This window comes from Polypterus senegalus, chromosome 1, assembly GCF_016835505.1.
Source record: "Polypterus senegalus isolate Bchr_013 chromosome 1, ASM1683550v1, whole genome shotgun sequence".
Lineage (NCBI taxonomy): Eukaryota > Metazoa > Chordata > Cladistia > Polypteriformes > Polypteridae > Polypterus > Polypterus senegalus.
The window spans coordinates 312,082,419-312,107,749 of record NC_053154.1 but is presented as its reverse complement, the minus strand read 5'-3'; the positions used below and the strand labels follow the sequence as shown (position 1 = coordinate 312,107,749).

The 25,331-nt window shown below is 45.1% G+C and overlaps 1 protein-coding gene across 1 annotated transcript; it reads right to left on the bottom strand.

The window, feature by feature from the left end:
* Window positions 1–348: 348 nt before the first annotated feature.
* On the bottom strand, window positions 349–24,630 carry LOC120515135 (butyrophilin subfamily 3 member A2-like). Its single transcript, XM_039735878.1, has 5 exons — window positions 24,527–24,630; window positions 8,274–8,336; window positions 4,330–4,668; window positions 2,903–3,004; window positions 349–656 (listed from the first exon to the last, which is right to left on the bottom strand). The coding sequence occupies exons 2-5, from the start codon at window positions 8,326–8,328 to the stop codon at window positions 568–570; spliced, it is 585 nt and encodes a 194-aa protein (XP_039591812.1). The 5' UTR covers window positions 8,329–8,336; window positions 24,527–24,630; the 3' UTR covers window positions 349–567.
* Between the last annotated feature and the right edge of the window lie 701 nt (window positions 24,631–25,331).

Here is a 25,331-nt window from a genome sequence, read left to right as displayed (position 1 = left end):
ATCATGTACATGAGGGGGAAGCCACTTTCTGTCCTCCAAAACAGGCCTGCCATCCTGGCAAAGGTACTGGCACCTGTCCTGATTGGACCGCTGGGCCATCCTTGTCCATCCATTATAGTCTCCCACCCTGGCAAGAAACTTGCCTCCATCTTGTTTGGGACACCAGTCCATCCAACATAGCACTGTCTTATGTGACGAGTTAAAAGTAATCTAACTGTAGAACACTTACTTAAAATAATTTGCTTGTTAAAATCTTCTGAAAGTTAATTATATGATAGGAATATCTCAAAGTGACTCCGACCCTCGACACATCCACGGCAAAAGTAAAATTAACGAAAGGAACAATGGTACAAATCAGCATGTTTTACTTTATTTCAGTGATGTGCACTATAAAACAGCATGTCTTCCATTACAAAATGACTTCCCTAAGCAGTTCTTTAGTTCAATAACGGACCTCCTGAGTTTCCCTTAAAGTGTCTTTTGCTTTTTCTCTTCTTTGGTCGCACTTGAATCAGAGGCTGGTCTTTGCTCAAACAGACGTCTTAGGGATTCTAAAACAAAAACATATCAGATGACAGTTACTTGCAATTTGTTTTCTTCCTTATCTTCCATTTTTTCCCCTCTTCGGTAGAACAACTCAAGCAGACCTTTCACATCTGTATGGAAATACGTTTGCATTTTAGAATCTGCGCTTGTCTCAAGAAGTTCCAATCTCTTTTTTTTAGATACAAGCCCACTATGCAGCTTAAAGACTCCCATAGAATTTGAGAACCATGACATTTGTCAATTTAGGGATTTTAATAAAAATCATTAAAACACACAAGTCAGTTTTTACAACTGCCCGACATGTACTGTACCCTGGATTCAAAGAGTGTTCAGATCCTTTTCCTTTCTGTAAATTTTCTCGTGTTGTAGATTTAATTTTAATTGGTTAACTCACCATTTTGCCCATCATTCTACACTCAATAATATATGACAAGTGACAAAAAGTTTTGCAAATTTTTAAAAAAAAATCATAAAACAAAATCTCTCATTCCTTTAAGTATTCAGATCCTTCATTCAGTACTTTGCAGAAGACCCTTTGACAACAATTCCAGCTCTGAGTCTTCTTCGATGAGTCTCTACATGTTTTGCACACCTGCATTTGGGGAGTTTCTCCAATTTATCCTCTGTGAAGGATGGCCGGGGTTCATGCCTGGCCGGGACGCCCCTTCGCCACAACTGCCAGGGGGACAAGGATGGGAAGCCCAGTATCTCCACCTGGACGCTAGATGGCAGCATCCCTGGGTTGCAGCGGTGCTTCGGACTCCCCCAGGGCTTCATGGGGGTTGAAGTTCTGTGCAGCTCTGTGGGGTTCTGGGTGCCTGATAAAAGGGAGCCAGCAACCACCACTCGGTGGCCAGAGTTGAGAGGAGGAGGAATAAGCTTGAGGAGGAGTGGTGGTAGAAGAGAGAAGTGTGTTGTGTGTCTTTGCTTGTGCTTTTGGGACTGTGTTGGGCCTGTGGGGCACGGGGAAGACGTGCCCCATGGTTGAAGAGAAAATAAAAAGTCTTTTATTTTCCACGAGCCTCTGTGTCCATCTGTGTCGGGTCAGGCGCCTATATAGCGCCTTTTTGTTACACCTCGCAGATCCTCTCAAGCTTCACTAGATTGTTTGGGAAGTGTCTGTAAACTGCCATCTTCAGGTCTGTCCACGCATGTTTTATGGGGTTACTCTGGGGCACTCAAGGACAGTCAGAGACTTGTCCCCAAGACACTACAATATTGTCCTGGCTGTAGGCTTCAGGTCATTGAAGCATCGCCTCAATCTGTGGTGGTGGGCACTCTGGAGCAGGTTTTCATCAAGGCTGCACTCATCCTTCCCTTAATCCTGACCAGTCTTCCTATCCCTGCACCCCAATAGTACAATGCCTCCACCACAATGCTTCACCGCAGTGATGGTAGGACAGTGTCTGGTCTTCATCACACATTGTACTTGGAGTTCTGCCCAGAGAGGTCAGTTTTTGTCTCCTCAGATCACAGATCATTATCCTCATGCTCGCAGAGTCCTTTAAATTGTTACCAGCCTTACTCAAGAGTGTCTTCCGTCTAGGCTCTCCACCATAAACGCCGGACTGATGGAGTGCTGCTCAGATGGTCCTCCTTCCGACAGGTTCACCAATCTCAACAGAAGATTTGAGAAGCTCTGTTAGAGTGAACATTGACTTCACGGTTACCTCCCTGACCAAGGCCCTTCTTGCATGATTACTCAATTTGGCTGGGTGGCCAAGTCTGGGGAGAGCACTGCTGGCTCCAAACTTCCTCCATTTCATAATTCCACTGAGTCCATTGAGCTCCTGGGAACACTCAAAGTTTCAGAAATGGTTTGATCCCCTTGCCCTGATCTGTGCCTCACTTACAGTTTGATCGTAGAGGTCTACAGAGAGTTAAGGGTACGAACTTCATAGCTTGGTTGTCATCCTGCCATGCAGAGTGAATCACTTGACCTTCTACCACAGATACACGTCTGGATTCTTAAACAATGGTCAGTCAATTCAGTTAGCCACAGGTGGACACCAATCAAGTTCTCGACATATCACAGAGATCATTAAAGCATAGGCTCTGAATACTTCTAAGCGCAGCAGATTTCAGTTTTTGGTTTTTAACAAATTTGCAAACATTTCTAAAATCATGTCTTCACTTTGTCATTATGGGTAATTGAGAGTAGATTGATGGGCAAAAATTGCAAATCTATCCACTTAAAATGAAACCTACAGCACCATAAAATGTGCAGAAAGAAGTCGGGTGCTTTCTGAATCCACTGTATTAGACAGGCATGCAGAAAATAAAACTTGATATTGAGATGTCATAAGCTAAGAAACTGCAGTCAGAGGATATTAATGATGAGGATATCGGCACTCACCTTTGATATTCTTTTTTCTAAAGTGCTTGAAGATAAAGAGACAAACGCAGATGATTGCGAAGAAGACACACGGTGTCCCGACAATGCAGGGTAGGAAGGATTCTGCAATTAAAAAGCAAAAGTCACAACTCATTCCAGGTAATAAGCGGCAGTCACTGTGAACTTACTTGTAATTAATAATTGTTAACAAGGAATTTTAAATATACGAGGGACGTTCAAAAAGTTTCCGCAGTTTTATATTTTCATTGGAAATGGTTGGAAATGGTGAAGGTGGGAGGAGTGTCAATTGGTCGTGTCTGAGAGTGTCATGTGACTGGGAAAATTACATCGCAAATGAAGGTGACTATGCAGAAAAGTGATGTCATTTGTTTTTGAACTTTTTAATAAATAGAGTTAAAAAAAAAGTGTGGAAGACACTTTTGAACATCCCTCGTAAATGGGCGGGCACATCATATTCCATGTTACGTAACATGTTCTCCAAGAGGTCAGGTCACCGTTCCCTCTCCATCATTGGACTGCCCTCAGCCCTATTTAGGCTGAAGAAACATAAAGTCCTTTGCGGTTCATTAAATGTGTTGGTGCTGATGAATTAACCTTTTGAGCAATGCTGTGGTTTTGCGAATTTACTGGACTTTTTTGATCTCTGTGATCTGTTTAGTCTTTTGGATGTGCATTTTTGTGACTTGTTCGCATTGGATAGCCTGTGTTGTTTAAGACAACTCCGACTGGGACTTTTGTGATCTTTTTTGGAGCATTTTTTAAAAATAAATATTTAATTTTATAAAGATTCTTTGTATGTTCTCCTCGTGTCTGCGTGAGTTTCCTCCGGGCGCTCTGGTTTCCTCCCACAGTTCAAAGACATGCAGGTTAGGTGGATTGGCGATTCTAAATTGGCCCTAGTGTGTGCTTGGTGTGTTTGTGTGTGTCCTGCGGTGGATTGGCACCCTGCCCGGGATTGGTTCCTGCATTGTGCCCTGTGTTGGCTGGCATTGGCTCCAGCAGACCCCCGTGACCCTGTGTTCAGATTCAGCGAGTTGGATGGATGGATGGATGGATGGATTCTTTGTCTGCCATTTATGTTTTACAAGGTAAAGGGTGATGGATATTTGCACTTGTGGGACTTTTTGTTGTAGGTTATGGGATTTGGTTTCCTAGGAACTTTCTAGTTTGTGATAACTAATTACACAAAAGGGCACACATAAAGACTCAGATTGGTTTAAACAAACAAAGTGGGCTGAAACAGATTAACAGAAATGGAGGCCAGTAATATCTGTTCATTCATTAACTGTTGTTGACAATGGAGGAAAAGAAAATCAAAACTTGGTCATAAAATTAACCTCCAGGTGTCCAACTCAGTAATCATGGTGCCAGAGTCGGTGGTGATGAAGTACATTAAACATTTAATCATTCCCATCTTAATTTCCTACCTTGGATGTCCAGTTGAATGATCTGCGTGGATCTCAGCGTGTTGCCAATCACGTTGCATGTGTAATTTCCCGTGTCATCAAGTGTAACATCCTGAAGCAGGAGGGATGCGTTGCCCACTGACAATTGGGATGGAAAAATGCGGGTTCTTCCTCTAAATTGGTGTGAAGTTAAATCAGACAGATCTTCTCCATCGATTGTATAGTGAACCACTGAAAAGTCACAAAGCCACCTCACAGCTAAGTAGCTGTCCACAAGTTCTGTCTGTGGCTTGAAGAAGCAACTGAGCAAAACATCTTCACCAGGAGAGGCTGTGATTGTAGAGACATCTGAAATGGACCCTAAAAGAAAACACAGTTAAACTGAGTTCATTTTGATAAACTTTGGTTTTATTTTGCTATTAATTACTAATGTTAAGATTTGGCCTCTGCCTTGTTTCTATAAGTTACAACTTACGATCCAAAAGCCACCTTAAGTCCACGACATCTGTGAATATTAGAGACTTTGAGGAACATAAAGTGGGCTATATGAAATATTTCTGTACTCAGCTGGTCACTGAGATCATTACCACCAAAGGAGCCGTCTCACACCGTATCAGAAGAACATCTCGTCAGAGGATGGCAAGGGTGAAAATTCAGAGCAAGAACAATCGTAAGATGGTAAAGTTTCAAAACTGAACAGTCTTGATTGCTGTTTAAGTTTAAGGACCTCCACGATCGCTTGAAAGATCTATCACATCTTATGGTGAGATAAGTTGAGTTCAGGTATTGTGGCATTTTGGGTATTGCAGAGAACCACCTTAAACTTCCTGTTTCAGATGTAGTTTAATGCTGGATGGGTTTAAATCTGATACAATCAGATGGACCAGAAAGGGGTCTGGAAACTTTTGTGAATATGATACATTAAAAAAGTGAGCACATTACAATTAAAGCTGAAATGTTTGATCAAGATCTTAAAATGCAGTCTGAATTCATCCAAGTTACCAACTAGGAATGGGATGCATCATCCTATCGATGTTAATTTTAGGCTCGGCAAACAGAAACAATCTACTTCATTGTGAACTTTTTAAAGATGAATTATTCTGAACGCTGGTGTCTTCCACCAGGTAATTTTGGATGGAACAGAGCAAGCTGGCCCTGTTGTCAAACGTTAGTGGTTTAAAATGTAAACCTGTGGTACATTTGGAGATGGCTCCCTCTGCAGAAGCAGTGATTGACAGCTGCATCCCTAATAACATCATTTCCTGTTCTCCAACCTCCTGAACCTCCCTCTTCTTGTCGTTCAGAAATATAAATGGCTCTGCCGCCATTTTGGAGTCAGTCGACCAAGGACTTGCATCCAAGATGACATTTTTGTTTCCGTGTTTATAATTTTGTCTGCCAATTATGCAGCGATCACTATGATGCCTCAATTCTTTATCTGTTCTCTTTGCCATTTGTTACAATATTAATATTGTGACCTGTAGGAGGCATTATAGAACCTTAAAAAATGGAGTCTTGATTTCTTTAGGCTACATTCACACTGCTACGTTTTCCTTTAAAAATGGAGGTTTTGGTCTCTGTTTTCACTTTTTGTCTACACTACCCTCGAGTTTTTGAACACCCAAAAATGGACTCTTTTGAAAATGCTCTCCAGAGAGAGCTCAACGCTGCAGTGTCTATGTGGAGTTTTGACAGTGCAGACTGTAACTGCTCTATGATTGGTTCATAAATTTTATGTAGCCCTACCTGGATTGGATCCTGCTCATTACAATGTCTCATTCCCTGATCGGTCACCCGTCACAGAAGAAAACCATCGTCAAACATATCTGAAAGAGACGAGTGGCTTTCAATGGCTTTTACTGTGTTTGTTATCTGCATGCATCTAAACTGTGTTTTGTACAGTCAGAATTCTGCCTTCACAAAAGGAAACTACATTTTCGGGCCACTACAATTTTGCAATAAATAGCTGCCATTCCTTCAAGAAGGACACATGCTCTTCCCGTTCCTGCCAATATGTGCTTGCCCAGTGTAAGTGAATGTCTACGTCACATGTATTTTTGGTAGGCTTTAGTGTAAATAATTTTGTAAATAAATTGAAAATGCGTGTGCGGATGGAGAGCAGGGCGTCACGGTGGCGCAGTGGTGGCGCTGCTGCCTCGCAGTTAGGAGACCCGGGTTCACTTCCCAGGTCCTCCTTGCGTGGAGTTTGCATGTTCTCCCCGTGTCTGCGTGGGTTTCCTCCCACAGTCCAAAGACATGCAGGTTAGGTGGATTTGTGATTCTAAATTGGCTCCATGATCCTCTGAAGGAATACAGCATGGAAGAAACTGGCAGCTTCTTTCAAAGCATACTTTCTTATCCAGCAGCCAAGCGATTTCTAAATTAAGGAGACCAACTCTGAGGCTGCAGCATGATGGCACAGTCGTAGCGCTGCTGCCTTGCAGTAAGGAGACCTGGGTTCATTTCCCAAGTCCTCCCTGTGTGGAGTTTGCATGTTCTCCCCGTGTATGCATGGGTTTCCTCCCTCAATCCAAAGGCATGGAGGTTAGGTGCACTGGTAATCCTAAATTGTCCCTAGTGTGTGCGTGGTGTTTTGGGTGTGTGTCCTGCGGTGGGTTGGCACCCTGCCCGGGATTGGTTCCTGCCTTGTGCCCTGTGTTGGCTGGGATTGGCTCCAGCAGACCCCCGTGACCCTGTGTTCGGATTCAGCGGGTTGGAAAATGGATGGATGGATGGATGGATGGAGATCATTCTGTTTTAAACACCATTTATAAATGAAAATGTAGTAATCTGCATGTAGTAATGAAATGACATCCTGAAATATAATTTCATGTAATGTAATGGACAAGTTGACAAATGAGATTAGACAGGAGACCCCTTGGACTGTGACGTTTGCTGATGACACTGTGATCTGTAGCAATAGTAGGGAGCAGGTTGAGGAGACCCTGGAAAGGTGGAGATCTGCTCAGAAGAGGAGAAGAATGAAGGTCAGTAGGACCACCAAGACAGAATACATATGTGTGAGTGAGAGGGAGGTCAGTGGAATGGTGAGTTGGCGAAGGTGGATGAGTTTAAATACTTGGGATCAACAGTACAAAGTAATGGGGATTGTGGAAGAGAAGTGAAAGAGAGAGTGCAGACAGGGTGGAGAAGAGTGTCAGGAGTGATTTGTGACAGACGGGTATCAGCAAGAGTAAAAGGGAAGGTCTACAGGACGGTAGTGAGACCAGCCATGTTATATGGGCAGGAGACGGTGGCACAGGAGACAGAGCTGGAGGTGGCAGAGTTAAAGGTACTAAGATTGGCATTGGGTGTGACGAGGATGGACAGGATTAGAAATGAGGACATTAGAGGGTCAGCTTAGGTGGTATGGTTGGGAGACAAAGTCAGAGATTGCATTGGTTTGGACATGTGCAGAAAGGAGTGGTGCATGCTGGGTATACTGACAGAAGGGTACTAAGGATATAGTGGCCAGGTAAGAGGAGAAGAGGAAGACCTAAGAGAAGGTTTATGGATGTGGTGAGAGAGGACAGGCAGATGATGGGTGTGACAGAGCAAGATGACGAGGACAGGAAGGCATGGAACAAGATGATCGTTGTGGTAACCCCTAATGGGAGGAACCAAAAGAAGAAGAAGTCATAAACTAATGCACTCCTCAGAGTCTGGGAAAAATCAGGCAGCTTCAAAAATTTTACGTACTCTACGCCTGTATGGAAATTGTCCACATATGCAGAACAAATCGGGTAATCCTTGGGCATTATGCGAGGTGGAATGCCAGCTCTTTCAAAACACAACATTTCCATACTATTTGCTAAAAAACATACATTTAATACATGTCATTTAATGTAATTCAAATGTAAACATGCATGTATAAATTCTCAAAATTAGCTTCAAGAACAAGACACTCCAGCGCAAGTGAAACTAACCAAGTGGTCTACAAAGAACACATTTCACATTTTACTTACCTTCTGAAAACTCAGAGTTGAAAATGAAGAACACTTCAAGAAGCTGGAACAACATGTCTGCAACTAAACAAACACAATGGAAGTGTTGTCATTGCAGTAATAATTGTCAAGTCATGGTCACATGAACGCAAGAAAGCAAAGCAAAACCACACAACACAAAATAAAACACATACAAACCACCTGTCTGACGCCTTCTGACTGACCAATATAAGAAAACTGCCATATATGACGTACTATTGGACTCGCCTCAATGTCTAGTTATGCAAGACATTGAGATGTTTGGGGTTTCCAACTATTTTTCTCCATCTAGACTAAAAAAAAAAAATCATTTTGTGAGCAATTTTTGGTCTGTAGTTTTTGCAGAAAATGACACCCTTATTGTAAAGAGTAAACCAATGGGTGCTGTAAGGAAAAATGATCAAGAGGGCTTGAAGTTGGGCAGGCCATACTACTGGACCCCAGGGATTCACCTTTTAGTGGGATATGAGGAGTCACAAAACTTCAGAAACAATGGGAATACAGGCATGTGGAGTGTTTTTTAATGCTATTTCAAAGTTTCTGAATTAATATGATCATATTTTTAATATTTGATTCTTTACCGGTGGGCCTAGACCTCTGTGAGCCACTCCTAGAAGGTAAAAAATGTCACGTTTCAAACATAGGCATGTAGGGGATCGTTTTAGACCATTTAAGGTCTGTGATTATGACTATGAGGTTATTTTTGATCCTGTATTAGCCTTCTATGGACCTCTATCAGAGGGTGAAAAATTACACATTTCTATTACAACTGAGGACATTTAGAGTTTTAACATTTAAATTGAAGCACACACTTGAATATTCTAGTCTACATGTGTTTTGTGGACTTGGAAAAGGCATTTGACCGTGTCCCTCGGGGAATTCTGTGGGGGGTGCTCCGGGAGTATGGGGTACCGGACCCCCTGATAAGAGCTGTTCGGTCTCTGTACAACCGGTGTCAGAGCTTGGTCCGCATTGCCGGCAGTAAGTCATGCCCGTTTCCAGTGAGAGTTGGACTCCGCCAGGGCTGCCCTTTGTCACCGATTCTGTTCATAACTTTTATGGACAGAATTTGTAGGCGCAGCCAGGGTGTTGAAGGGGTTCGGTTTGGTGGACTCAGGATTGGGTCACTGCTTTTTGCAGATGATGTTGTCCTGTTTGCTTCATCAGGCCATGATCTTCAGCTCTCTCTGGATCGGTTCGCAGCTGAGTGTGAAGCGGCTGGGATGAGAATCAGCACCTCCAAATCCGAGAGCATGGTCCTCAGCCGGAAAAGGGTGGAGTGCCCTCTCAGGGTTGGGGGAGAGATCCTGCCCCAAGTGGAGGAGTTCAAGTATCTCGGGGTCTTGTTTACGAGTGAGGGAAGAGTGGAGCGTGAGATCGACAGGCGGATCGTTGCAGCATCCGCAGTGATGCGGGCTCTGCATCGGTCTGTCGTGGTGAAAAAGGAGCTGAGCCGTAAGGCAAAGCTCTCAATTTACCAGTCGATCTACGCTCCTACCCTCACCTATGGTCATGAGCTATGGGTAATGACCGAAAGAACGAGATCGCGAATACAAGCGGCTGAAATGAGTTTCCTCCGCAGGGTGTCTGGGCTTTCCCTTAAAGATAGGGTGAGAAGCTCAGTCATCCGGGAGGGGCTCAGAGTAGAGCCGCTGCTCCTCCACATCGAGAGGAGTCAGATGAGGTGGCTCGGGCATCTGATCAGGATGCCTCCTGGACGCCTCCCTGGTGAGGTGTTCCGGGCACGTCCAACTGGGAGGAGGCCCCGGGGAAGACCCAGGACACGCTGGAGGGACTATGTCTCCGGCTGGCCTGGGAACGCCTTTGGGATTCTCCGGAAGAGCTGGAAGAAGTGGCCAGGGAGAGGGAAGTCTGGGCCTCTCTGCTTAAGCTGCTGCCCCCGCGACCCGACCTCGGATAAGCGGAAGAGGATGGATGGATGGATGGACTTGAATATTTCAGCTTTTCTTGTTTTGTATGTATGTCTACCTCCCGAAGTAAATCATTAGATTTCTTATGAAAACCCCAAATAAGGGAGGCTTACTTTAATTCAGACTTCAGTCAGTCAGTCATTATCCAACCCGCTATATCCTAACTACAGGGTCACAGGGGTCTGCTGGAGCCAATCCCAGTCAGCACAGAGCGCAAAGCAGGAACAAACCCCGGGCAGGGCACCAACCCACCGCAGGGCACACACACACCAAGCACAATTTAGGATTGCCAATGCATCTAACCTGCATGACTTTGGACTGTGGGAGGAAACCGGAGAACCCGGAAGAAACCCACACAGTCATGGGGAGAACATGCTAAGCCAGGTCTCCTTACTGCGAGGCAGCAGCGCTACCACTGCGCCACCATACCGCCCTCATTCAGACTTTTAAATTATTATTTCTTAGTACTTTACACATTCCCGGTTTTCAGTTGCTAATGAATGTGTTGTTGTTTTCCTTTATGTCCACATACATTGCCAGATATGCACATTTAGGGGACATTTTTAGACCTCTTCAGAAGTAAGACTCCAAATAAGAGACGGTGCTGCAACTAACTCCTTCTCCTATTCGACCTGTAGAACTGGAGATGGATGGCAGGAAGCCTCTGATGTTGAGCCATAATGTCCAAAGTTCAATCCCATAAAGGGAAAGCAGAGGCGCGTACACCCGATGAGCCCCAATTAGGGCAAAACGTGTCATCTACTCTTTGTATTATTTGGCAGGTACTGTATATCATGTCTACGATCTACTTCTTGCAACAGAGAGAGTGTGGCAGATGTCGGTCATCTGGTCGACCAACCGCAAGTGTTACCTGTTAGGTGACCACCTAAATAATCACATTGTGATCAGGCCTATGCATGTAATACTCTGATCTTCACCCTGTCAAGTAAGCGAATCTTCTGCCATGGCATAACGACGGAGGCTTTGCCTCGGGCACGGATGTCTCAGGTTTGATCCCCGCAAGGGGAAACAAAGGTATGTAAACCTTTGTGTTGTGTACTCTTTATATCATTTGGCAGGTACTACATATCATATGTATATATTAGTCACACACATGGGCATAGGTAGCATTTTATGGGTTTGTGCTAGACAAATACACAGAAAGAATGGAGGAAAAACAGGCCTCGGGGGACCCCTGTTACATATTAACTCTTTTAAGGCTGATGTCAACTTTTGTCAAAAGGAGGAGTTGACGATGGTAATCAACTTAAACTGTGACAAAAACAACTGTTATGTTTTAGTTAGACTCTCGTTACTAAAAGGAAAGTTAGCTTCATTGGTTTTGACCGAGATTTCCTGCACTCCTGTGAGTAGCAAGGTGCAAACAATGGCAAAATACTCTGTGGACGTGAATTGTTGGACTCCGAATTTGATACAAGCAATCGAAAACGAATGTGAGGTTCCAGCTTCAGCTGACTGGTCCCCAGCTACTCGTGGTGCTGAACAGGTTCATGTAGCTGACATGCCTACGGCACTGTTTGCCACTTAAGAGGTAGAAATCAGATTGCAATGCACTGCGACAGTGACCGCTGCTGCTGCCAAAGCCACGTGAAGATATCCTGGCAGTGCGCCTGCCACACATTCTTGGCAAACTGGCAGCCACAGCAACAAATGTTTTATGTTGATTTCTGTGTGAAGCCATTGCTTTTCAGAAAACTATGTTTTTTGGAAAAAATATTCAACCCTCAAAGAGTTAAACCCCATTCCCTCCAGTCTCAGCATATACAAGGACAACTGGAAGTCGGCCTACATATACTGACCATCTTTTTAGATCAAAGCTCTGCACCTCTGAGAATTCTTTATTTAAAACGGAAGCTGGCAATTGTTTTATTTTTGGTACAATTGTGCCCAGCCTCGTTTGGGCACTACTATTGGGACCCCAACCCTCATTTATTCATGCTTTGTTAACACTGTTAATAACTGTGTCCACTCTTTTTAATCTCTAAAACAACAGGTCCAGGTGTATTTTTTTGCTGTGATGGCACCAGACCCCCATGACTCTAAGCTAGATGGAGAGAATGATCACCAGACTTAAGATTATTGCCCCTCAAAATGTTTTGAAATATCAATTTCCAGGTCTATGAGGCTCAACCTCATTACGGTGAATTAGGGTTAGGGATAGTTGATATGGTTGGCTTGGTTGGGTAGCTGTTAAGCTCGACTCTTTTTGGGCTGGGGAGAGACAAACACAACTAGGAAATGAAAGCTGATGCCCTAAACCACATACCACTATAATCTTTTAAAACAAAACATACAAAAAGGTGGAATTTCAGCATATTTATCTGTCACTCAAGTTTAAGCCATGCAATACAAAACACATTCAAATGCAAATGAAGCTCAGGTTCTAACGCTAAATCAAATACTGTATTTTAAATTTGGTAAGAATGTGAAACAACAAACAGAAGAAACAAAACTGGTGTGACAGCAGCAGACATGCCACGATGAAAAGCTGTCATGAGAACACATAATCTGACACCTCCGTGTTCTGCTTTTTGATCTGTAGTCGTTCACATTGCGTAAAGTGAAACTAAAATTATAAGATAAGAAGTAACAAACAAAGCCTGGGGCGAGCAGATAAGTCAGCTGACCCTGACCATACATTCATATCGTGAGAAGTGCGAAAACCAGCTGGGTGTGTAGTTTGGGCCACATCTTAGCCTGGTGAAGATGTGGTTAAGTGATACCAACTCCTACACTTGGCCGTTGTCTGTGCGGAGACCTCGTTTTCTCCCCCTTTCTATGTCAATTTTTTTGACCCAGTTTGCTCCAGTTTTCCTTCTTCATCCCAAAGATGGGCATGTTAGGTCAACTGGTGACTCTAAACTGGCCCAGAGTAGGTGTATTTGTGAGTGAGCGTTTCAATGGACTGGTACCCCCTCTGGGCTGGTTTGTGACCTGTTGCCAGGATAAACCCTGACCACCAGAACATTCAGTGGGTTTTAGAATCTTATTTCAAAAGTATTTAAATCTAATTACCAGTGTAAAAGACTGTGACACACTGATAGCAATGCTACCATGAAACAAGGAAACCAGGGTTCATGTCTCAGGTACTTTCTGTGTGATGTTTCCATGTTTTTCTTGCATCTGTGTGAGTTTCCTGTTAGGTGCTCTGGATTTATCTCACAGTTCAAAGACATACAGGTTAGATACATTGGTGATATTAAATTAGCCCCATGATGTGTGTGTGTGAGTGTGTTTGACCCCGAATGGAGTGGCACCCAGTCCAGGGATTGTTCCCGCTTTGCACCAAGTGCTTGCTGGTATAGACTCCAGCCCTGAATAGTCTCCCAGCAGTAATAGGGAGGACTTTCGAAAATTTAGAGGGAGAAGTGTTGCTTAGGTTAAATAGGCTTAAATCAAACAAATCATCAGTATCTGATAAGATTTATCACAGAGTGCTTAAGGAGATTAGCGAGTACAGATATAAACCTATGATGCATAATTTTAGAAAGGCACTGCACCCTGGGGAAATTCTGAAGGGCTGGAAAATGTCAAATATTATCCAGTTATATACAAAGGGTGACCGGGCAGATCCATGCAACTATAGGCCAGTGAGCTTAACATACATCACAGGAAAATTAATGGAAGGAATTATTAAGGATAAGATTGAGCAGCACATGGCAAGGACATGCAGGAGTTTTACTGAACAGTCAGCATGGGGTCAGAAGAGGGAGGTCGTGTTTTAGTAACATGCTGAAGCAACAAGAGGATATGATCAAGAAGGAGAAAATGATATTATCTATCTGGTCTTTCAGAAAGCATTTGATAAGGTGCCACATTAGAGATTGGGCATCAAACTAAAAGCAGTTGCAGTTCAGGGTGTGGGGTGTAGATGGGTGCAGAATTGGCTCAGACACAGGAAGCAGAGGGTGATGGCATGAGGAACCTCATCAGAATTGGGTGATGTTAAGAGGAATCGAACCTCAGTCGTCAGCTTTAGAGGTAACCACCCATACAATCAGATTGTGATTCAGACTACGAATGCCATGAATGCAAGTACCCCGATCTACATGCTGTCAAATAAACGAACCACACTCTGTGGCGCAATGTAAGAGGCTTCGCCGCTGACGTTCGAGGTTCGATTCCCCAAGAGGGGAGTGCAGTGAGTGTGTACGCCTGATGAGCCCAGAATTAGGGCAAAACACGTGTTGTGTACCCTTTGCATTATTTGACAGTAAACTATTCAACCATTCTATGATCTGCTTCTCGCAACTGAAAGAGGGAACCATTGCGGATGTTTGCCGACTTGCAGACCAACTACAAGCGTTACCTGGTAGGTAACCACCCACACAATCAGATTGTGATTCAGACTATGAATGCCATGAATGTATATATATATATATATATATATATAAAGGAGAGTTAGGATCCGAGAGACTGTGTTTGTGGAGGAATGGAGCGTTAAGGCGGGTGAGGGAGTCACGTGATCATCTCCCCTCCCATTCACATCATTTCATTCACTTCATTTCGCTCTGAGCTGAGCTCCGCAGCTGACGCGGTCTTACCGTTTTTTTTCCTTAGTGTTTAGTCCTCTCTCCTTTACTGATTTATATAAAGAAGAGTTGGGATCCAAGAGACTGTGGATGGGGACAGATGGCGACTTAAGGCGGGTTTGTATACGCACACATTATATATCTATATCTATATCTATATCTATACATACATACATACATACATACATAATCCAATCCGCTATATCCTAACACAGGATCACGGGGGTCTGCTGGAGCCAATCCCAGCAAACACAGGGCGCAAGGCAAGAACAAATCCTGGGCAGGGTGCCAGTCCACCGCAGGGCACACACACACACACACTTGGGACAATTTAGGATCGCCAATGCACCTAACCTGCATGTCTTTGGACTGTAAGAGGAAACCCATGTAGACACGGGGAGAACATGCAAACTCCACGCAGGAAGGATCCAGGAAGCGAACCCAGGTCTCCCAACTGCGAGGCCACAGTGTTACCACTGCGCTACCATGCCGCCCAAATAAAGACATATAAATTATTTATTGCCTTGTATATAAAATTTTACACCACAACATGTGGTCAAAGAGTTCAAACAAAAGGTCAGTACCGAGCAACAATAATGAGAAAGAATTTTTAGCAAAAAGTTTTATGATGGATTCGGGACCTGCAAAAACGGATAATGAAGTGCACCTACAGCTAACCTTATAACGTATCACGATGATTACAAATGGGTCATGACATCAAATGCCACACCCCTGACATTGAGGGACATGTAGGTAAGAAAAAAGAGCAGAGACGGTGGGAACATAAAATTGCAGCCAAAAACGTTATAAAAAATTAGATAACTCCTAAACTATTAGTAGATTTGAAAAAAATAAAATAGCAGAAATGGATGGTCGGGCACTTGAAACCCAACAAAACAAGTACAAGATCATACTAAATGAAAAATAATATTGAATAAAAAAATTAATGATACAGAGCAAGCATAACACCACCAACCCACATACTTGTTTTTTCTTTTTTTTCTTTTCCATTGTCTTGATTGTTGTATGTGGAGAGAACACATTTGCATTCCTACTAAATGTGGCTGTCACTGATGGAAACCTTCCTATCAAGACGGTAAGAAAGTAGTTTCTGTAATTAAGTTATAAGAGGAAAAAAAGTCTCCAGTGGTTAGTTCTGTATTTTAAAAATGACTTTTTATTTCTTTTTTTATTCTCAAAAAAAGAAAGTAATTTTAATTTAAAAAGTAATACTTGCAGTAAGGAGATCAGGGTTCACATCTCATGTCCTCCCTATGTGGAGTTTGGATGTTCTCCCCGTGTCTAAGTGGGTTTCTCCTGGGTGCTCCAGTTTCCTCCCAGCATCCAAAGACATGCGGGTTAGGAGGATTAATGATACTAAATTGTGTTATTAGGGGTGTATGACAGTGGGTGGGTGTGTGTGGTGCCCTGTGATGGACTGGCACCCTGTCCAGGGTTTGTTCCTGCTTTTCCCTGTGCTAGCTGGGATTGGCTTCAGCACCCAAAGACCCTGTTCAGGACTAAATGAGTTAGAAAATGACTGACTGACTTAAGCCATGTGAGCCGCTTTTGCGTTCAAAAATATCAGCAGTGACATAGTTTATACAGTCATATGAAAACGTTTGGGAACCCCTCTCAGCCTGCAAAATAATTGACTCTCCTTTCAACAAAAAAGATAACAGTGGTAGATCTTTCATTTCCTAGGAACATCTGAGCACTGGGATGTTTTCCGAACAAAGATTTTTAGTGAAGCAGTATTTAGTTGTATGAAATTAAATCAAATGTGAAAAACTGGCTGTGCACAAATGTGGGTCCCCTTGTCATTGTGCTGATTTGAAAGCCTGTCACTGCTCAATGCTGATTACTTGGTTGGATGAGCTTGTGAAGCCTTGAACTTCATAGACAGGAGTGTCCAATCAGGAGTGGTAAAAGGTATTTAAGGTGGTCAATTGCAAGTTGTGCTTCCTTCCCTTTGACTCTCCTCTGAAGAGTGACAGACAGCATGGGATCCTCAAAGCAACTCTCAAAAGATCTGAAAACAAAGATTGTTGAGTCTCATGGTTTAGGGGAAGGATACAAAAAGCCATCTCCGAGGTTTAAACTGTCAGTTTCAACTGTAAGGAATGGAATCAGGAAATGGAAGGCCACAGGCACAGTTGCTGTTAAACCCAGCAGGTCTGGCAGGCCAAGAAAAATACAAGAGCGGCATATGCAGATGCAGGATTGTGAGAATGGTGACAGACAACACACAGATCACCTCCAAAGACCTGCAAGAACATCTTGCTGCAGATGGTGTATCTGTACATCGTTCTACAATTCAGCGTAATTTGTACAAAGAACATCTGTATGGCAGGGTGATGAGAAATAAGCCCTTTCTGCACTCACACCACAAACAGAGTCGCTTGTTGTATGCCAATGCTCATTTAGACAAGCCAGATTCATTTTGGAAAAAAGTGCTTTGGACTGATGAGACACAAATTGAGTTATTTGGTCAGAACAAAAAGCACTTTGCATGGTGGAAGAAGAACACCACATTCCAAGAAAAACACCTGCTACCTCCTGTCAAATGTGGTGGAGGTTCCATCATGCTGTGGGGCTGTGTGGCTAGTTCAAGGACTGGGGCCCTCGTTAAAGTCGAGGGTCAGATGAATTCAACCCAATATCAACAAATTTTTCAGGATAATGTTCAAGCATCAGTCACAAAGCTGAAGTTACTCAGGGGTTGGATATTCCAACAAGACAATGACCCAAAACACAGTTCAAAATCGACAAAGGCATTCATGCAGAGGGAGAAGTCCAATGTTCTGGAATGGCCGTCACAGTTCCCTGACTTGAAGATCATCGACAATCTATGGGATGGTTTGAAGCAGGCTGTTCATCAAATTGAACTGAACTGGAGAGATTTTGTATGAAGAATGGTCAGAAATACCTCCATCCAGAATCCAGACACTCATCAAAGGCTATAGGAGGACAGCGTCTGGAGGCTCAAAGGAGCAAAAGGAGGCTCCACTAAGTGTTGATGTCATATCTCTGTTTGGGTGCCCACATTTATGCACCTGTCTAATTTTGTTATGATGCATATTGCATATTTTCTGTTAATCCAATAAACTGCTGAAATCCTACTCTTTCCATAAAGCATGTCATCCATTTAAAGAAAGTTGCTACTTTGAAAGCTCAGCCAATGATAAACAAAAATCCAAAGAATTAAGAGGAGTTCCCAAACTTTTTCATAGGACTGTATTTTGGTAATTACTGGTTATTGTTTATCCCCAAAAAAATGCAAATCTGTTTTACAATATGATTAATAAATGTAGGTACTAGTGAAAATAACTTATTTAATAAAAACACACAGGCAGTTGTTTTTTTTTAAACTGGCTTCTTAATTTTGTTTTATGCTTTAATAACATGGGCAGAGTAATGGCGCTAGCAGCAAAAATCATTTTCTTAATAAATAAGTTCAAAAACAAGCAGCTTTGTCAAGACTGTATCAAAAGTACAAGAAGGGTAAATATATTGGGTCCTACATATACTAGTAGTTTATTTGAGGAATAAAGGTTGAGAACCTCTACTGTAGGTGAACGAAAATATCAAAAATAGGAAGTGCCCTGATCAAATATTAAAGGTGAGGTAATAAGAGCACCAGGTGTGGGTGAGTGCCACATTACCATGGGAGGTTAACAGCTGAGGAAAAGACGTTTTCCAATTGAAAGTAGTGGAGTGAGCGGGCATCCGCTTTGATGATTGGCACAATTGTAGCTCAAGTCTTATGTCAACCGTTTGATCTGCCTGTGCTGTACGAGGAGGTCACTTTGTTTAAAGCAGCTGTCAGCGTGCAGGTAGGGCGGTACACATGGGGAGCTATAAAGCAGCTAAATTATGGATGCGTTTCCACGATAAAACAGGATAAAATAATAATGTTATTTATATAGCGTCTTTCCGTCTTTTCCTATATATATATATATATATATATATTGTAACGACCCGGCAGCAAGCGCTGGCAGAGTGACGCCGTATGGGTAATTTATGTAAATAGTTTGTGGGGAATTTATGGGTAATTTATGTAAAGCTTATTGTTGTGTCAAAATTAACTAAGTACGTAATTGTCTTTCCTGTTGTAAGTGTTATATGTGTTTGTGCTCAACCTGGTGGGGTGGGTTGGGTTATTGCCGTCTGGGGTTGTGTAAATGTAAATAGTCGCCATCAATGAGACAGATGGCTCTGTAAATGACCTTGACCATGGCTATTCAGTGATTTTTGAGCTTTGTTTACTGGCTATCTGTGAATAAAAAGATACAACAGGACAGAGCTGTATTCATTGCTAAGATTTTATCTAAGCAATTAATGCTGAGACACTCGGAGTCGTGCGGTGTATGGGACACGAGTGCTCGTTACTTAAGGAGCTGGGTACAGCTGCGTGCTGCCGAGACACTCGTAGTCGTGCGGTGTATGGGACACGAGTGCTCCTTACTTAAAGAACTGGGAACAGCTGCGTGCATAACGCTGGCAATCCGCTAGCCGACAGCTTGGGAGAGGTGCACAGCTTTAAAAACTTCAAGACTCGACCACAGGTCGCTACATTGGTGTCAGAAGTGGGAGACCAGGCTGTTTAGAAGACGCCGTTATGGAACAGAGTCTTGAAGAATTAGAGCATGCCATCTTAGAGAACAGCGTTACGTTAGAGCGCCTGATCAGCGGAGCTGTGCGGAGAAAAGCGGCAGACCGGCCTGATGGTGCCAGTGTTCCCCGGACAGTGTTGCGATCTTCTGAGCACGGCCAGAGTGGGCCGTTGGCGGCCAGCGATACCCCAGGTTACCAGTCGGCCGGTCCTCTTCTCACGGTCGCCTGCTAAGCTGCCGCGATACAGCGGATTGACTCCTTTAGAGCCATACCTTGCACAAGTGGATCTGGCCGCAAGACACAATGAGTGGAACCGCGAAGAAGCTGCGACACACTTGGCCCTTGCCTTGGAGGGTCCCGCACTTCAGGTACTCATTGATCTGCCATCGGAAGAGTGTCGTGATCTTCAGGCTCTCACCGCTGCTCTCACCAGTCGGTTTGGACAAAGAACCTCAGCAGAATGCAACAGAGAAAAGCTGACTAGCCGACGTCGGCGTGAAGGTGAGAGTATAGGAGCATTTGCCGCTGACGTCAGGGTATATACGCGAAAAGGTTACCCTACCTTCTCGACAGCAGCGAAGGAAGAACTCGGTCTTCATGTTTTCCTGCGGGGCCTCACACCAGAACGTCTTCGCCAGCATGTCTGTCTATCGTCACCCCGAGACTTGAGCGAGGCACTACGAGAGGCTGAGCGGGCTGAAGAAGTACTTCAGGCTGAGTCACCGACAAGGCGAACGCCACGCCCGGGTCGACTAACAAGAGCAGTTGAAAGAGGGGCGGGAGGGGACCTGTCTGAGGTAGTGGAGGTCAGCCGCGCCCAATCAACATCAACCCCCCGACAAAGACAACGAGTAGACTGCTGTTTTCGATGCGGAGAACCAGAGCACTTTGCCAGGGATTGCCCTGCCCCAAGTCCGTTGCCTCGTACAACATCACCGCAGGGAAACGACATCGGGGTGAGGCCGTGAGGGGACCCTCGCTCGCTTTTCAGCACCCTCAACAAAGACTGCTTCAAAGTTGGGCGCTGTGGATTTTCCACTGGACTATACCTAGACTGCACTATTGATGGACGGCCATGCAGTGCTTTAGTGGACACTGGGTCCACTATTTGTTTGCTACGAAAAGGAGTGTTGCCCGAAACCGCTAGTCTTCTTCCAGAGGGCTGGACCCCCACAAATAGCGAACTACGCACTGTTACGGGTGAACGGACAGTAATGCCCGGAAAGAAACTGTTATCTGTGTTGGTAGAGACGAGCCAGACCAACCACGAATTCTGGCTTGCGGACATTAAAGATCAGTGCATCATTGGGTTGGACTTGCTGGCCCACTGGGGAGCATGTGTTGATGTGTCTAGGGCCGTCCTCTGCCTAGGTAATGAGACTGTGCTGCTCCAATCGGGCTGGAACCGTCCTGGAAGGGCTGCTGGCTTGGATTTGCCTGGATACCACGGTTCACCGGCTCCCGACCGTTGTTCGGAAGATGCAGGGACTCAAGAGGACCCCCAGGAGAGTGTTGCAGCTCAGACCAGTGCTCCCCAACGGTTTTCCGCACGACCACCCATCAGCTGAGACAGTTGCCGCTGTAGAGGAATTGGGCTGTCGAAGTGGGGAACATCTGAACGCCACAGCAGGAGCAACTTCAACAATTATTGAGAGACTTTGTGGACATTTTTGCGGCTCGAGAGGAGGACTGTACTAGAACGAATTTAGTGAAACACCACATAGACACTGGCCATGCCGCTCCCATTCGTTTGCGCCCCCACCGATTGCCTCTTGCGAAGCGTCAAGCTGCCGAGGAAATGATTTGTGAGATGGCAGCCAACGACGTTATTGAGCCTTCGGACAGCCCCTGGGCTGCACCAATGGTCATGGTACGGAAGAAAACGGGGTTGGCGCCTGTGTGGACTTTCGGAGGTTAAACGAAGTCACTCGAAAAGACTCATACCCACTGCCACGCATCGATGATGCATTGGATTATGTGGCTGGATCCTGTTGGTTCAGCACCTTGGACTTGCGCAGTGGGTATTGGCAAGTGGAACTGGCACCAGAGGACCGACACAAAACCGCATTCACCATAGGGCAAGGGCTGTGGCAATTCAAGGTGATGCCGTTTGGACTGTGTAACGACCGCCACCTTTGAAAGACTGATGGAGCGGGTCCTAAAGACATTCCCGAACCCGATGTGTGGTCTATCTGGACGATCTGTTAATCCATGCCAGAGACTTTGATCAGGCTGTCCACAATTTAAGGGAAGTCTTGACAGCCATTAGTAGCGCCGGGTTGCGGTTGAACCCGCAAATGTAACCTCCTCTCCCGACAGACTCAGTTTCTGGGACATGTGGTTAGCGAGTGGGTGGCTACCGACCCAGCGAAGGTGACTGCCGTGAGCAACTGGCCCCCACCAGCCAACATCACCGAGCTGCGGAGCTTTCTGGGCTTAGCCTCATACTACCGAGATTCGTGAAAACTTTGCAACCATTGCTAGCCCCTTGCACCAGCTGACGAGTAAGGGCCAACAGTTTGGGTGGACGGAGGACTGCGCCGCTTTCAACAACTAAAAGCTGCTCTTACCAGTGCACCTGTCCTGGCTTACCCTGACCCCAACCAACCCTTTATTTTGGACACTGGCGCTAGTAATGTGGGGTTGGCGCAGTACTCTCCCAGAAGGGGAGACCGAGAGAGAGTGGTGGCCTACTATAGCTGCAGCCTCAGTCGACCGGAGAAAAATTACTGCGTTACCGGCGGGAGCTATTGGCAGTGATCCTGGCAGTACGACACTTCAAGCCTTACCTTTTGGGCACTAAGTTTACGATTCAACTGACCATGCTAGCCTTACATGGCTGTTAAATTTCCGGCAACCTGAGGGCCAGGTGGCAAGGTGGATAGAGATACTTCAGGAGTATGATTTCGAGGTGCAACACCGACCAGGACGGCAGCATGCAAATGCTGATGCCCTCTCCAGGCGACCATGCATCCTCAACGACTGTCGATATTGCCGCCGGCAAGAAGAAAGGGTATGGGACCATCATCAGCAGCAGCCGGGCTAGAGGACACTGATGGAGCAGGGGAACCATTCACCATTGACCAGTTACGGCAACTACAGGCAAACGACCAAGTGCTAGAGAAGGTAAGGGGTTGGCTGGAGACCCAGGAATGTCCCGATTGGCAAACCGTGTCTTCCCAGGGACCTGAACTCAAGTTGTTACATTCTCAATGGGGCAGCCTGGAGTTGCACGATGGTGTGATCTACAGAAAATGGCAGGCACCAAGGGGGGGTACTGACCGTTTGCAACTTCTGGTTCCCCAGGCTTTACGTACAGCGGTCCTCCGTTGGGTTCATGGAGCAGCTGGATCTGGGCACTTTGGAAATGCAAAGACAGTGCGTCGGCTGCGGCAGCGATTCTATTGGCCCGGGTGTCGGCAAGATGCGGAGATGCACGTCCACTGCTGTGACGTTTGTACTGCGCAGAAAGGACCTGGCCAACGCTCTCACGCGCCATTGCAGCAGTATCTTGTCGGGGCTCCCATGGAGAGGATTGGGGTAGATGTACTGGGTCCTTTCCCTATCACGAGGCCGGAAATCGTTTTGTTTTGGTGGCGATGGACTACTTTACTAAATGGCCGGAGGCATATGCCATTCCAGATCAAAGTGCCTCCACAGCCGCTCAAAAATTGCTGGACGAGATGTTCACTCGATTCGGGGTGCCGAATGAACTGCACAGCGATCAAGGGCGGAACTTCGAGAGCCGTTTGTTTAAAGAGGTGTGTCAGCGGCTGGGGTGAAGAAGACCGAACCACTCCCTTCACCCTCAAAGCGATGGACTGGTCGAACGGTTTAACCGCACCCTGGCCGCCCAACTTGCCATCCTCACTAGTCAACACCAGAGAGACTGGGATCAACATTTGCCTCTGGTCTTGTGGGCGTATAGGACAGCCGTACAGGAATCTAGTCAATGCACACCGGCGGGGCTGATGTTCGGAAGAGAGATGCGCACGCCGGTGGACTTGGTGTCCACTCGGGCGCATGGTTCAACACTGAAGCAAGGGGACAAAGTGTGGGTGTTTTGCCCACAAAGGAAACGGGGATTGTCCCCAAAACTGACACACCATTGGCAGGGACCGGGAGAAATTCTAGACATGATTTCGGAAGTTGTTTTCCGAGTCCGAATGCCTGGACGGGGCAGACGGGTGGTGCTACATAAAGACCGATTGGCACCATACCACCCATTGGCCCCAGCACCAGAAAGACTGGAGAACCAAAGCAGCTCTACAACATCCACACTCTGTGCCGAGACGGACCTTGACAGTCTCAGGACTGAGCCTGGCACGGGTGATGAAGAGTCAGGCAGGCCCAAGCGTGTCCGCCGCCGGCAGGACATTTATCAGACTTTGTTTGTGATGAGTAGGGTTGTGGGGACACTAACCCTCTTGGGAGGGGGCTGTGTAACGACCCGGCAGCAAGCGCTGGCAGAGTGACGCCGTATGGGTAATTTATGTAAATAGTTTGTGGGGAATTTATGGGTAATTTATGTAAAGCTTATTGTTGTGTCAAAATTAACTAAGTACGTAATTGTCTTTCCTGTTGTAAGTGTTATATGTGTTTGTGCTCAACCTGGTGGGGTGGGTTGGGTTATCGCCATCTGGGGTTGTGTAAATGTAAATAGTCGCCATCAATGAGACAGATGGCTCTGTAAATGACCTTGACCATGGCTATTCAGTGATTTTTGAGCTTTGTTTACTGGCTATCTGTGAATAAAAAGATACAACAGGACAGAGCTGTATTCATTGCTAAGATTTTATCTAAGCAATTAATGCTGAGACACTCGGAGTCGTGTGGTGTATGGGACACGAGTGCTCGTTACTTAAAGAACTGGGTACAGCTGCGTGCATAACGCTGGCAATCCGCTAGCCGACAGCTTGGGAGAGGTGCACGGCAGAGTTCGGCTTGAAAAACTTCAAGACTCGACCACGGGTCGCTACATATATATATATATATATATATATATATATATATATATATATATATATATATATATATATATATATATTGTATTAACAGAAAACAAAGGCAAGGAAAAAGAAAAATGTGAGGGAAAGACAAGAGACAAAACAGAACTGAGGCGGACTTTACTTACTTGTTGTTTTGGGGGTGTCTCCGTGGCCCAGACCACGATAGGGCACCGTTAAATATCTGAAATAAACGCCAGCCTCATCTTTAGAGTGACCCAGATAAAGAAAATTTCAATGTGGCTCATTGGCGGGTTTGTCATAAACACTGGCGCTTGTCCTTGTATGGTAGCAAAGATACTCAGCAATGCAAGGCTGCCCTGTGTGCCTGGCTTGACTCCAGTTTCAGCTGTATTGTAAGCCAAAATTAAAGGTGGAGACGGACGCAAGTTTCAGAGCACTTAATGGAGAATCTAGTGCCAAGTTTCCGAACCGGAAACCCAAAGACTACGCCTGGCGGCCCAGAGATATTTTATCTAATGATCAGTAAAAGGCGGGCGCAACTCCGCAAAGACATGGCGAGAACTTCAACGGTTTATTCAATGCACATTTAAACAGTTGTTACAAGCTGGTAACGTTTAATCGCGCTTCCATTACTTAGTTGGTTCTTATTTTATTTTAACGTTCATCAGCCTTGGCTGTTGCCAAACTTTCACTTTCGCTGTAAAATGCAAGCAAACGTGACGGATTTCCTGAATTCAATTCTAACCGCTTAGAGATTGTTTATTCTGCAGGTCAAGGAATTGAGATGTGTCTCACCTGTGCAGACGTCTATACCTTGGTGTCCATGTCCATGTCCATCTCAGAGGTCCGTGGAACAGCTGACATGTTAAGCCTGGGCCACAGCGTCCGTTGGAACAGGAATGTTGCTTAACGCGATTAGTTTATAAGTGCTGCAGCAGTACAGCAGGTTCACGCCCACAGTATTTGCGC